Here is a 14,113-nt window from a genome sequence, read left to right as displayed (position 1 = left end):
GCGTCCAGTTCTCTCGCCGTTCTCACCGCGCGCTCATCGAAAAAAGACGAAAAATAGAGGGCTGTGGACAGTTTACGTCTGAAGATGAAAGCATGACGTCCCACCCAAAAAATAGAAATAAATAAAGAATGTGGAAATAAAAATTGACTGCTCGTTGAAGAAGACGTTATATTTTTTGTAATTTCGTTATTTTGTACACAAAATTCTGTGAAATATCAAATAACTTTATTATTGGATGCAGCTATAAGTGTTCTAATATTGAAGATCATAAACTGCACTAGTCCAGTCCCTGAACTCTCTCTTTCGCGCGCCCTTTATAGGGGTTGAATCCCGGAGCGCGAAGAGAGAGTCCAGGATAACTTACATGCGCATGCTCAGAACGAACCAATCAAAAGTGAGGAGTGTGGCGTCACTTGCTTGAGACGCGCGCGCTAGGTTAAAAATGCTCGTTCAAATGACGAATTCAACTACGCGACCAAGCGCGCGAATAAATGCAAGAAAAAAGCTGTGCTCGATTGCATCCAAAATCAATTCAATAACAGCTATAAAATACTAGGAATAGTTGACGGATAGCGATTTTTGTTTTGGCCGTTAGCTTTTAGCAGACACTGACTGCAAAGCTAGGTTTTTTTAAGTTATTGCGGTGAACCTGCTTTAGTACACGGTCGCGTAGTTGAGCTCGTCATCTGTGCGCGCGCGTTTTCAAAAAGGCTGCCAAATATGGTTTTTCCCCCAATTTTGGGGGAAAAAGCTGGCGCATGCGCATGCAAGTTATCCTGGACTCTCTCTTCGCGCGAAAAAAAGTGTATTGTAAGTGCCAAAAAGTTCATTATAAACCAAACGTTTCGGGCTTAGCCCTTCATCAGTGGTGAATTGGTCGTAAATTTCGCGCCTGGGTTCGACCCCTATAAAGGGCGCGCGGAAGAGAGAGTTCAGGGACTGGACTAAAACTGCACTGGAGAATAAAATTAATTCCAGTGCGTTTAAATGATTTCCGGAATAATTATAGGTATAAGAAAGATGTCTCCATCTTTCTTTATTCAATTATGAGTATGCTTACTAAGGTCGTTTTTTGGGGCAACATGGCCAGTTTTTGTGTGTGACGCCAAGAAGTATAATACTCAATCCGGTGTCGAACGCACTAACCATTAGGCCACTGCGCCTCCTGCTATGAAATACTTTGTGTAGTCGTTATTTTCCGGTTAAAAATATCACCAAGACGCATACACGAAGAATGAGTTCACGCAAATGTACTTTTATGACTGATGAATAAAAGATTGCTGAAGTTAACGACTAGTTCAATTCAATGCGTTAGGACAAGAAATTAAAAAAGAGTCAGTGGAAACCATAGCTCTTTTTGAACGAAAATATATAAAAAAGCTATATTTAAAAAGCTATATATTGCAACATATGAAGTCCTTATGGATACTATATAACATATATCCTGATAAGTAATTTTAATGACTCTTGGTCAATGAATGCTTATTGTAACATTTCTATGCTGTGTGACGTCATCAAGCAGGTCCGTCAAACTTGCTAAACGCGGAGGAATAAGGACGACCAGAAGCAGGCTCCAGGTTCTCCCAGTAAGCTCGATTTGCCCTGCGTACAAAAATACATTAACCCTTTATTAGTTTCCGTCATTGAACTTTAACATAAAGTTTTGACGATAAACCATATTGGAGGACAAGAGAGTTGCAATTTTAGTCAACACAATCAATCAGCCTTTGAGATAAAAAGTGAATTCAATTACCAGCATGGCCGCCGCCTTTATACGGATGTCACATTTTTGTCGTTTGCACTTAAATCCTCCCTTTAAAGCCAATGATACACGGTTTAACATTCCGTTCAACAACGTTTAACATGTTGAATGGCATATTTTAACATTCAACATCACATGATACACAGTTCAACATGTGTTGAAAAGCAGTCGAAACATTTGCTGCTCAACAAATTTTGAACCGTGTATCATTGGCTCAACAAACTCGTGGATCCCCCAGCGGCAGGAAATATTTCTGTACGTGGCTTACAGGCCAAATATTAAACAAAACCAGGTAGTCAGTAGCATGTTTGTATCCGTTACCAAGCGCGAAACGTGGCTTAACGCAAAGCTATAATACCATGTCTTCTATTGGTTAGAGCAGGTGCGAAGAGCAAAATGCAAAGCAAACGCACAGTGACATAACATTGGAAAATTGCTTGGAAAAATCTCTCTTTTCTCTCTATAGAAACTCAACAAGTTGAATGTTGACAAAATAAAAAAATGTCTTCTCTGTCATTTAAGACTCCTTACCTGCGTCTCATCCAGTCCTTTGCGTGATGTTTTAACGATTCTCCCCAGGGTTCGTGTTTTTTACTTGCTTCTGGAAGAAAACCACGCTCCGGTGCAAGCTAAAGACAAATAAATTTGAATACATTATAATTTATACAGTTCATGTTTTTGACTTGCTGCAGGAAGAAAACCACGCCCCAGGACAAGCTGATGACAAATAGATTAGATAAATTAGAATACATTAGATAATAATACATTATAGTATACTGAGTATTTCTTTTGTAAAGCGTACCGATATCTTCAATTTCCCACTAGCTACTTACTAAGAGAATCTTAACTGGCAGACACGACAAGATTAAAGATAATTATTTTAACCGCTTCTCTTTCAAGACAAAATTAGTAGAGCCCTTTTTCAACAACGAAATTCTTTGAACAAATGGAGAATGCTAACATTGAAAGATTCGCCAGGTTCCAATACTCTACTCACGAAATGCTGACACTCCTAACATCAGCCGTAAAACCAATTTATTTCCTGATAGAGCAGTTTTCAATTGAGTGTAGTGAATGAATGAAATACTTTATTAAAGTGTCTGAAGTATTTAGCTTAAAAAAACTAATTGTGGACACTATTTACATTATTATATATCTAAGCTATTTAAAGTTAAAATATTTACACTTAAATTCTAAGAAGAAGAAAAACTGAAGAATCGTACTACATAGATTAATAAATAAATAAATTACAATAGAATATAAAATTTTATCATAAAAGTAGGTGAAAGATAAAAATTGCAGTTAAGAGTTAAAAATTAAAAATTTAAAAATGTATATCGGCTAGCTGCATATGTCACATTTACACTCAGTTTGTATAAGACGGGTGAGGTCTTTTCTCCCAATACTGTTTTTAAAACTCGTGACATTATGTTTTTCTCTATCACTGTGGTCTAGTTTGCTCCATAGATAAGGCCCGAAATATCGTAAAGAATGTTTTCCATAATGTACTGTGCGAAAACGTGGAATATTAAAATCAGCGTTCCTCAGATTATATCGTTTCGGGGCTGTATTAAATATTTCTGTTATATAAGTGGGCACAAGTCCGTGTTTTACTTTATACATTAGAATGGCAATGTTTTGTAGACGTCTTTGGTACAGACTTGGTAGACCTGCGTCATGAAATTAACGCGAATTTTAAACATTCGCGTTAATTTAAGTCGCGTTAATTTTAGTTAACGTTAATTTCCGCACCGTTAATTTAGTGGAGCGTTAATTTCCATGACGTTAATTTCCATTATTTTGGCCCCAATTTCTCGTTGCAGTCCAGAAGTTCTTGACTCCAAGGAAAAAGCATTGTTTTATCTGCCACTATCATTGATACTGCGAAGAACGCTCAAAGTGGGAAAAGTACCACGAACATTGTTTGCGTTTAAGATTTTTCGTCTGCAAGTGTTGAAATAAACTTGTACCAGTTGTGTACGTCGCGTTAATTTCCTTCATTTTGAAATTTTACCCCCTCTTTCGCGTTAATTTCCTTTATTGGGAAGTAATTTTTCTTCAATTCGCGTTAATTTAAGTCGCGTTAATTTCAAATACCTTAATTAACACAAGCGTTAATTTCCTATAATAAGGTATTCTCATACCTCCTCTGCAATAGCCCGGATGTGGTATGGTTCAAAGCCACAGCAGCCTCCGATATACCTCACTCCCATGTCATAGGCCCGCCGAGCGTACTTATGAACGTCCCATCGAGTAAGTGTACGAGGCTCCAAAGCTACAAGAAAAAGAATAAAAATAAGCGTATCGTGTGAGTGAATTGGAACAAGGAATTGAGAAGCAGCAAACAAAATGAAAGTTTTCTTGGAAGCTTCCCGAATGTTTCTTTGATGCTGCCCGAATGTTTCGAGGCAAATCTCAGATATGTCCAGTGAGACTACAGATAATTGAAATACTCAGACGATCAATCAGAACGCAAGTTATAATACCAACCCAACTGGCCAATCAGAGCGCGCGTTACGACCTGTTACAGACAGCTAACACAGAATGAAGCGAAATATTACCAAAAGGTAACTCAGGCAAACTCTGGAACCCAGTCCTTCCAGCGTCTGGTGTGTGGTAACCGACAGGCTGTAGCATCAGATGAGGGTGATGTCCTTCTTTGTCCATTGCTTCTTTCATTAAGCGAAGAGCTTCCATTGAAGTGGCAGGATCAAACTTGCAGTTCACTCCAATGATGTCAGCACCTGACGAGGAAAGAAAAGAATATTTAGTTAGTGGAACAAGCAGCTGTTTTGATCCGTGACCCTAAGGGGGTACTCGGAATTTCAAGTGACGTGGATGACCCAAAACCCATAACCCGAACCCAGGGGGGTACTCCGACTTGTCAATGACGGGGATGATCGAAGGATTTTTGGGGGTTTGAAATTTTGCGTTGCCCTTGACCAGCGGTCGGGAAACTGGTAGGTACGTTATGTATGGGGAACTATTATGTCCCCAATATATTATTTAACCAACCGTGCCAGCTTGATTTACCATATACTCTACTTACTTGATATACATAACGTACCTACCGGGAAACTGGCGCAGACCAGAAGGATCGCGGGCCTCTGGGGGCGAGATTGTTAACGCGCGCACATAAACAAAGTAGCTGCTTTTTTCTATGCGGGTGACCTATCTTTTTTTCTTATAATTTGAGTGAAGCGATCAAATTCTTTCTGTCAAATGAAAACAGATCAATTTCTTTGTTTGAAAAAGAAACTATCACTGGAGACGTGTACTGTGCTAGTACTTACACGGGAATTTTTAAGGAATTAAATGGTATGTACAAGGTCTTCCTGCTTCTACACGAATGTGACCCTATTTTTTTATTTCAAAATTTATGTCTTCTTAAGGTAATCAACTAGAGGCAAAAGTTGGTTAAAAATCTATGTTCAGTTCCATTTCGGGGCAATGACCTTAAGGATGCGCATTGCAATGCTACGTAAACAATAGGAGGTAATAGTTGCAGTGATTGGTGCATAGAGCGGTTTTCACTTGAGTGTCGAAAGTTAATTGCGTTTGCTTTGGTTTTGCATAACTACGTTTAGTGATTGGCTAAAAAATCTCGCGCCACTTTCTCAGCCAATCAGGAGTAAAACCAAAACCAATCGTGACTCGCTCGCGCACGTTTTCCCGCGCTTCGTGCCGGCTACATGTATTTGCTTCGAGTTTTGATTAGTTCACTGGGTTGTCTGTGTTCTTTGTGATTGGCTAAGAGTGATAACTTTGGTTTTGGTTTCACGTCACTCAATTGAAAACTGCTCTAACAATTGTAATCTCCACTTGGTAGTGTTCTCTTTTAATTAATATTCAGATCCGTACCTAGCGGGGGGGGGGGGGGGGGGGGGCAGTTGCCCCTGCCAGGAAAACTAAATTTCTAACATAGTGTTTGATTAGCGGAGTTTGCCCCCACAGACAAACAATCCTAGGTACGGCCCTGTTGTTTGACATCTTTTACACAGCGTTTTAATGGGTTCGTTTCAAATCGAGCAATCAACATCTATAAAGCAGTCAGGCGGTAGACAGCAGATAAAGCAATACGCGCTGGTGGGTTGACGGGAAAGCAATAGAAAGATAAAATTACCTGCCCTCGCCAGTTTCAAAGCACATTCTCCTGTCGGCACGTTGTTACTGTCCCCAGCAGGACCAATACTCATCGTAATAGCAGTTGGTTTCCCTGTGCTCTTCATCACCTCCACCACCCATTCAGCTTCCTCTCCGTACTCAAAGAACTAAGGGGAGGGGGGGGGGGGTGAGTAAATACAGCAATACTACTCATTGTATAAGCAGAGGTGGACCCCCGTTCGATTTATTCGACTACTTAAAACATAAAAATTATCTGTACCCCGCTTTTGCAGAGAAAGATACAATTTCACTAGAGTTGGCGTTTTTTAATTATCTAGAGAGTTTTTTAATGGAAAAAAACACAAGCCTTATTTGCAAGTACAGTGCACAAGTTTTTTACTAAATATCCCTCCATAATGCAACAGAGTGATTAGGCTTTGCGTTTGTGCGTTTTCCTGCAAAAGGCTTAAATCCTGCAGCTGCCGTTCCAAGGTGAAAAAGTTTCGCGTTTGTGACGTTCAAATGTTTTAAATGCTTTTCACTAAGGATTTATTGAAGAAACATTCACAAAATCAACGGTAAGCTGAGATTTTGCCGTTTGCCGTTGAAGAAGAACGTAAATAATCTCTTTAATGACAAAATGTGACCTTTATACCCACATGCTTCAAAGGGAAATATGGTAAAGGGGCGAAAACGAGAGAAAACAAATGATATAAAAGTGATTCAAACGTATAAAGGTTCTTTTTTTATAAAATTGTCCTTAGCTTACCTCAGCAATCAGTAAATCCAAATCATTCCTGAGAAATATCTCGATCTGTTGCTCGAACCGTTTCTGTATTTGTTCCTTTCCAACTCCCTGCGTGTAAAGTTTTGCTGTTTGGCAGATAGAGCCTGCAGAGTACACCCCTCCCTCTTGAGCCACGCCCTTAGCCAAGTCGCACGCGGCCTGGTTAATTTCTTCGTTCTGTCAACGAGAGGAACAGAAAATGAAGCCATTAGGAGCTGTTAGCGGAACAAGCGTTTTTTTATTCGACAATTCTCAACCTTGAAGCTACAACGGATTTAAAGAGAGAACTACAGTTAGCCTGCGTGGCCGGCGTTCAAAGGAAGAAGGAGAAGGAGGAAGAGGGAGGCCTGCAATGACGCTATGAACGCCGGCCACGCAGGCTATACTACAGTCAACCTCGTATTTTACTTATCGTTCACCCTGGGCGAGTTGGTACGTGACAGTCTGTCATACCCAGAAATAAACTCAAAATAAGAAATAAAGAAGAAATAAACTCAGATAGATTCAAGAATGGTTTTGTAAATAGACTTATTGTCCCATGCTCGTGTCATTGTTGAAAAAATTCATCTTCAAATACCTGCTCGTCAATAACGTTATCATCCATGGAAAACGTAAAAGCTTGAATGATGTCTGCTCCTGCTCGAAGAAATTCTCGATGAACCTGGCGGACTGAAATGAAAAATTACAGTCTAAGCAATGAGCCAAAACAACAAGCGGTTTTCTAAATTCTATTCATAATACTCGTAATGATTTGCGAAAATAAAACACGTGAAAATGTCACATCCCACGAGGTACCGTCTACACGAGGGCGTAGAAACGCTATAAATAATAAGTTGGTGCACAACAACACTCCTTTCGTACTTAGTTTTAGCCAGCGGAGCAGTGAAGGAAGGATCGGCCCACCCACCCACCCTGACAAAAAATTCGCGTGGGTCATGCAACACTGTGACCCCAAGCCAAGCCGTTCCAGCTTGGCTTATTAGACCGCTGAGCAATAATATTCCATATCTTATTTTAACTGAGCATGAATAAGAGGGCACGGGGGGGGGGGGGGGGGAAGCAACTTCCCATACATTCTCTTATATGAAATCTGAGCGATGCTCTCACAACTTGCAAAGCAATCATCGGGGCGGTAGTCAGCAGATGTCTCTAAGGCGCATGAGCAGCTCCTTTCTTTGTGAACTTGCCAAAACAATAACAACATGGGACCAGTGAGAGAGTTCGATTTTTTTATATATGTAGTAATAAAAAAGACTTTCTAAGTTTTGTCTTTAAAGCAGTGAAAATTTCTCCGGAAAGGTTCTTGGTGTCAATATGTGGTGTTTGTTATGAAATAAAACCATCACGGGAATGGTAATGAAAACGTGGCGATGAATATTCCCGCGCTAGTCGGAGCTATTGTTCTTGCTCTATTGTTTCGAAGTTGTTTGTTGACTTGGTCTTTCTTCGTTTTACTTCATTAACAATCCCCATGTGGGCCAGTTGAAAATCGTGGTACAAACATTTGCATTTCAGCACTGAAAAGTAGCACGGTATCACAAAATTCTGCGTTCTTAAAACTACACGACGATGACGAAATTTTCGGATTTAAACAGCTGCTTTTAGATTTTTAGTTAAGAGAATTGAACTCCTTTATAATAAGTGATTCCACGACATAGCAGCTTCCATTTCGCGGGAAAAGATTGCCTGTTGAATTAAATCTGTGAATTGATCGCTTTGCAAGTTGTGAGAGCATCGCTACTCGGTCCCAGACCATCATCATCACCAGCCTCGTCGCATCTAGCTGACCAATCGCAACGCGCCTAAACATCACAGTGAACCAATCAGAGCTAGCAATGAAACCGCCGTATGGAGCAAATACCAATTGAGCTAATTCTTACCAGCCTCCGGACTTTCCACTGTACACTCAGGGCTATAAGGTCCTGCTTTTACATATCCACGCTTCTCCAAACAGAAGGTCATCCCTCCATCACCAACAAGTACGTCACCGGCATTCAAACGGTCTAGAACAGAACCGTTCTATGAAAAAAGGAAATGACATACGAAGAAAAGCGGTTTTAAAATGACAAGTGGAATGTGTGACTTGGATGAAATGAAATAAACAAAAAAAACGTTCTCTAGTTTCAATAAGAAACGAAGCATTTTTTTAGGGGGCTGGGGGATTCGGCAATTACTAACAAATTCTGGTAGAAGAAAATTAGGAGAAAAAACTGGTGCACTATGACAAGTAAGCACGGAAAAAAAATTCAAGCAAGCCCCACCTGGAAACATGGATTGTACAAAAAATTACAAACATCTTGCAGAAAGTTGTAATAGTAATATAATACTTGCAATTACCAATGCAGAAAAAAAATTCTCCTCCCCCCCGGCCCCCGCCCCCCCCCCCCCCTACATCATGGTACATCCCTAAGAATTTTGCACCCCGAAAAGCGCCAGTCCAGTTTGACCTTCGCTCCGTCACAAGAGAGTTACCAGAACTGGAAAATGAGGGTCAAAACACAGAAACCTTCTCTGGGCCGCCCTGCAACTGATTTGGGCTGTCACGCAACAGCGGAGAGGCGTTGCGTGACGGACCAGACAGCGGCTGTCAAACAGGGTATGGAAAATGTCTTCAATTTCCTTGTTCAATTTTTTGAACGAAATAATGCCGGTTCTTTTGTTTTCATTGTCGTGATACACCAGCAACAGTAGGGGAAGAAATACCAGTGATGGCAAAGGCGAATATCTGACTGCCTTCTGAAACAATTCGACTGCTTCAACTTCAACAAGATTTTGCCAAAAAGTGGCATTTTTTCCCCCACTGCACTCGTGTTCAGTGTAGGAAATGAGCATTCTCGGTGTCTGCAAGTATTATTTTCCCTTATTTGAATAAATTTTTGTCGAGAATTGTACAAACTCTTATTTCATCGTTTGATTCGTCGTTCAAACGTGCAAACACCTGAAATTCTTTACAGTGGAAAGGGATCGAAATCCGCCAATCAAAACTTAGGCGCTGACCTGTGACCTTTAGGAATGCGTGATCGAAAGTATATAACCAATCGGAAAGCGAAAATTTCGATCCTTGTGAAATTTGATATGCTCCAGATTATGCTATAAATTACAAAGAAGTGTAACAAAATTATAATTTATAAATTCTTTCTTTCGGTTGATTGAGGAAACAAGTTAGGCTCCTGTAAACTACAAGGTCGAATTATGGCGCCAAAAGTAGCCGGGAAAAAAGGCGAGAAGAAAGCTAGCAAGGCGAAGCCGAGTACTAGTGCTGTTGGCGTTAAGACGAAAAGAAAGGTAAAGAGGAAGCAAAGAAGTTATGGATACTTTATTTACAAAGTATTGAAGCAAGTTCATCCCGACTCTGGTATTTCTAGCAAAGCCATGGGCATCATGAATTCGTTCGTCAACGACATCTTTGAGCGTATTGCGAACGAAGCCTCGCGCCTGGCAAAGTACGCGAAGAGAATGACGATCGGTTCCCGTGAGATTCAGACCGCCGTCAGGCTGCTTCTCCCCGGTGAACTCGCCAAACACGCTATCAGTGAAGGAACCAAGGCTGTGTCCAAGTACACCAGCAACATGAAGTGAGGCGGTTTTCCCGCCAATAAACAACGGCTCTTTTAGGAGCCACCACTTGTCTAAAAGTCTCTGATCAATTTGTGATCATTTATCAAGCAGATAGAGGTGTCAAAAAAAAAGCTGTGACGATAGTTTGAAGTTCCACCCGCTATTAGTTAAACCATTCTACTGTTCAGTTTATTCATGTGATCAATACTAATTATCCCTCGAGAAAAATAAGTATTATTCAGACTTCTAAGGGCCTCTTCACATGAGCCCGGTAAACGGGCTGTCTCGGTTACCAGGACAGAGCTTGACGTCTGTTCATATGGAAAATTTTAGCCCGGTTGATGGGGATAACATTCAAGAAACGAAACCAAAATTGCGACACATAGGGCCTCTTCATATGATCCCGGTTGACCGGGCTGGCCCAGTTACCGAGATCTTGGTTCACTCCTATTTTCTTGTAAAATTTTGGATGTGTTCATATGAAAAGGTGGGCCAGCCCGGTTACCGATATCTCGGTTTCTGCAACCGAGATCTCGACAACCGGGAAGAATATTTTCCCATATGAACGCTCCAGCCCGGTCGCCGGGACGCAACTTTTTTTGAGAAAATAGCTTCCCTTTCGTAACTGGGTGGTCCAAATGGTTTAATTTTGCCTTGTATCTATTTCCACTTCAGAAATATGCGAATTAGCTTTATTAATAAAGTTACAAGGGTCAATAAAGCTACGATAGTCGCGAAAGATGCAACTTTATGTGTCGCCATTTTGCCTTCGTTTCTTGAATTTTATCCCCGTCAACCGGGCTAAAATTTTCCATATGAACAGAGGTCAAAATCTGTCCTGGTAACTGAGACAGCCCGTAAACCGGGCTCATGTGAAGAGGCCCATAAAGTTGTATCTTTTGCGACTATCGTAGCTTTATCGACCCTTGTAACTTTACTTATAGAGCTAATTCGCATATTTCTAAAGTGGAAATAGATACAAGGCAAAATTATGCCATTTTGACCGCCCAGTTACGAAAGGGAAGCTATTTTTTCAAAAAAAGTTGCGTCCCGGCGGCCGGGCTGGAGTGTTCATATGGGGAAATTTTCTTCCCGGTTGCCGATATCTCGTTTGCAGAAACCGAGATATCGGTAAACGGGCTGGCCCGCCTTCTCATATGAACACATCAAAAATCTTACAAAGAAAATAGGAGTGAGCCGAGATCTCGGTAACTGGGCCAGCCCGGTCAACCGGGATCATATGAAGAGGCCCTCAATTTCTTTGAAAATTCTGGTCACGTGGGGTGTGGTTGGTCACGCAATCAAATCTGTTGCACATAGTTTAGAGAATGTGCTACGAGATATCACAAAAGCTTCAATTTTCTTGAGGTACGCGAGGCAGTAAGCAGTCAACTTTGCAACTATCAAATGCAATTTCCCAAAAAAAATTTCCTTACAAAAAACGGCTGAAAAAATCGTGCAAGAGGAGCCACGAGGGGAAAAAATAAAAATCTTGTACAACCTGAAGAATATCTTGCCCAGAAAATTGACTAACCTCGCCCTCCAAAAAAAAATATATTGCCAGAGAAAAGAAAGACGACATATGCGCGCGTAAATGTAATCGCTTCTAGTTTAGTCTGAACCAAGCAAGCAATCTTACCTTCCTCTCAGTCGTAAACGAGGCACTGTACAGAAAGAAAGTAAATTGGTTATAGTTTCACTTTCAGAAGAAAATATTGAAAATGTTAAAATATCATTTTCATTTTGTAATAAGGGTCGCGGAAGGGACGGACCATTACTTTTTTAAAGGGGTGGGGGCAATTTTCAAAAAAAAATCCTGCACAGAAAGCGGCCGCGGAGCCCATGGCTCCTGGCGGCTGAAGAAAATCGTGCAAGGGGAGCCAGGAGGAAAAAATTAAGCAAGCCGAAAAAAAGTGTTGCACCACCTGAAGGCTGAAGATGTAGGAAATATCTATTGCCCAGAAAGATCGTCCCCCCACCCCCACCGCTAGAAAAAATAATGGTCCGTGTCCCTACACCCGGGAAGACGAGAATTAGTCCGCGTGCTTTGCTGACTAACAGAAAAGTGTGACGAAATTCGGCGTTTCAGCTCCAAAATTTCAGATTCCAGGTTCCAGGTTCCAGCTCGAAACAAAAATTTCGGGGCCAAAGAGTCCCCTCCCTCGATTACAAATTCAAATTTAGCTTTAAGGCTTTGTTGAAGAAACAAAGAGACCACAATATGTTGCTTGGAGGAGTCATTTCTTTTGTTTTATGATTATTCCGCTGGTAGAGCCAAGATTGGCCAATCGATGAAATGTCACGCAACCACTTTGGCTGTTTTCTTCCAAAATACACGCCCAATTTTTCCCTGAAATATTTCTGGTTTCTGTATTCCATCATGAAGCCTTGTATTTATGAAATAAATATACAGAAAAGCTTAAAAGCGGCTGTTTTTTTTCTTCAAATTATACATGTAAAAATGTGTAAGTCTCGGGAAACACCCGTGCAGCAACTCGCACCTCTACAAATACCAATTGGATTTTTTTCAGAAATTGTTGAGTTCCCACCTGATCTATTTCGGAACTGGTCTACTGAACCTCGATCGCTTACAACATTTACCTAATACTGATCGCAAAAATCGTAAATTCTGTTGTGTGACTACTGATTTTAAATGGTTCATTTCGTAAACAAATGTTACGCAGTCGCTAGCTACTCGTGTAAACTCTGAAAAAAAAAGGAAAATCGTATGGATTATTCGCAAGCCGGAACTAATATCTCGACTTGATACTTGAGCATCTCTGCTCGGAGCTCATTAAAGATCGTACACGGCACATAGAGAAATTTATGGCTCATAATTGTCAATTACCTCTGATTTGAGTTCAGCCGGCTCCTCAACACGCAGTTAGCGGCTGGAAAAACATTTCTTGGATTGCAGACGGCGGCAGTTCGACGTAGAAAAGGAGCGAGTTGATGCCATGTTGTAATCATTTTAGAGGGCTGCTAATTTTTGGAAGACTGGAACGTAATCTTTTACGTTCGAGTGGTGAATCAGAACTGCCTCTTGAGACGGGCTCTTGAGACGAGAACTGAAGCAAACGAAAGCGAGCACACAAAAGCCATACAAATTACCATATTGATTGTTGCGTGACGGAAAGGCAGATACCGCTGATCAACTGTCACGAAATATTTTGCACATTTATAAAACGAAAAATTCCGTTTGAAAAGAACTGTAACTTGGCAAGAAAATCTTATAACAAAATATTTAGATGGTCCTAAATACCAGTGATTTTCCTGTTGGTTCGCTGTTATAAATTTCACAAGTGAATGGCGTTATGTACCGGAGCCGGAAATGATTTGCGCAGACTCATTGGAGACGCCGAATCTGGGCGAAGTTCTCATTTTAAAATAGTGTTTGAGGGAGAAACAAAGTGTTTTAAGATAATCGTTCGCAATTCCGGTTTGTTCGTCGGAGTCATGACGTCACTTGCGCGCTTCGCTATTGTTTTCTTTCCTCCTCGCCAGTTTTTTCCCTATTTCGTTTTCTCTCCCCCCCTCCCCTCCCCCCCACCGTATTTTCGTCTTTGAAGCCGCTATCAGATGGCGGCTTCAAAAAAAATCCCTCTGGAACGAGAAACAAGAAAAGTGAAGCCTCTTTTAGGGGATACAAAAGGGACAGGGAAGAGACCCTATACTATGAAGGAGTGCGTATAACAGAGGTAGAGAAGTATCTTTCGGATCGAGTCAACTGTGGGCGGGGTACAAAGAAATTGAATTTTCCAACTGATCCTTTTGGCAAGCTGTAACCAGGGGCACAAACTCGTTCCCAGTCCCTACTCATTTGCTCCTTAAGGCGATAAAATACACTCCAATAATATTATTTCATATTGTTTTCACCCCCCCCCCCCCCCCCCTCGTATATT

At 41.0% G+C, this 14,113-nt stretch overlaps 1 protein-coding gene and 1 pseudogene across 1 annotated transcript; one reads left to right on the top strand and one right to left on the bottom strand.

Moving 5' to 3' along the window:
* Nucleotides 1-1,442: 1,442 nt before the first annotated feature.
* On the bottom strand, nt 1,443-13,305 carry LOC144631113 (S-methylmethionine--homocysteine S-methyltransferase BHMT2-like). The gene is made up of 10 exons (XM_078489495.1): nt 13,060-13,305; nt 11,851-11,875; nt 8,534-8,672; nt 7,231-7,322; nt 6,636-6,830; nt 5,886-6,033; nt 4,324-4,506; nt 3,907-4,037; nt 2,294-2,391; nt 1,443-1,602 (listed from the first exon to the last, which is right to left on the bottom strand). The coding sequence occupies exons 1-10, from the start codon at nt 13,179-13,181 to the stop codon at nt 1,515-1,517; spliced, it is 1,221 nt and encodes a 406-aa protein (XP_078345621.1). The 5' UTR covers nt 13,182-13,305; the 3' UTR covers nt 1,443-1,514.
* LOC144631133 (late histone H2B.L4 pseudogene) lies at nt 9,645-10,364 on the top strand (annotated as a pseudogene).
* Nucleotides 13,306-14,113: the final 808 nt, after the last annotated feature.

The sequence above is a fragment of the Oculina patagonica genome, chromosome 11 (assembly GCF_052425735.1).
Source record: "Oculina patagonica isolate OP01 chromosome 11, crgOcupat, whole genome shotgun sequence".
In the NCBI taxonomy this organism is placed as follows: domain Eukaryota; kingdom Metazoa; phylum Cnidaria; class Anthozoa; order Scleractinia; family Oculinidae; genus Oculina; species Oculina patagonica.
Note: the sequence above shows the minus strand (reverse complement) of the source record. Positions and strands in the feature narration are given on the sequence as shown.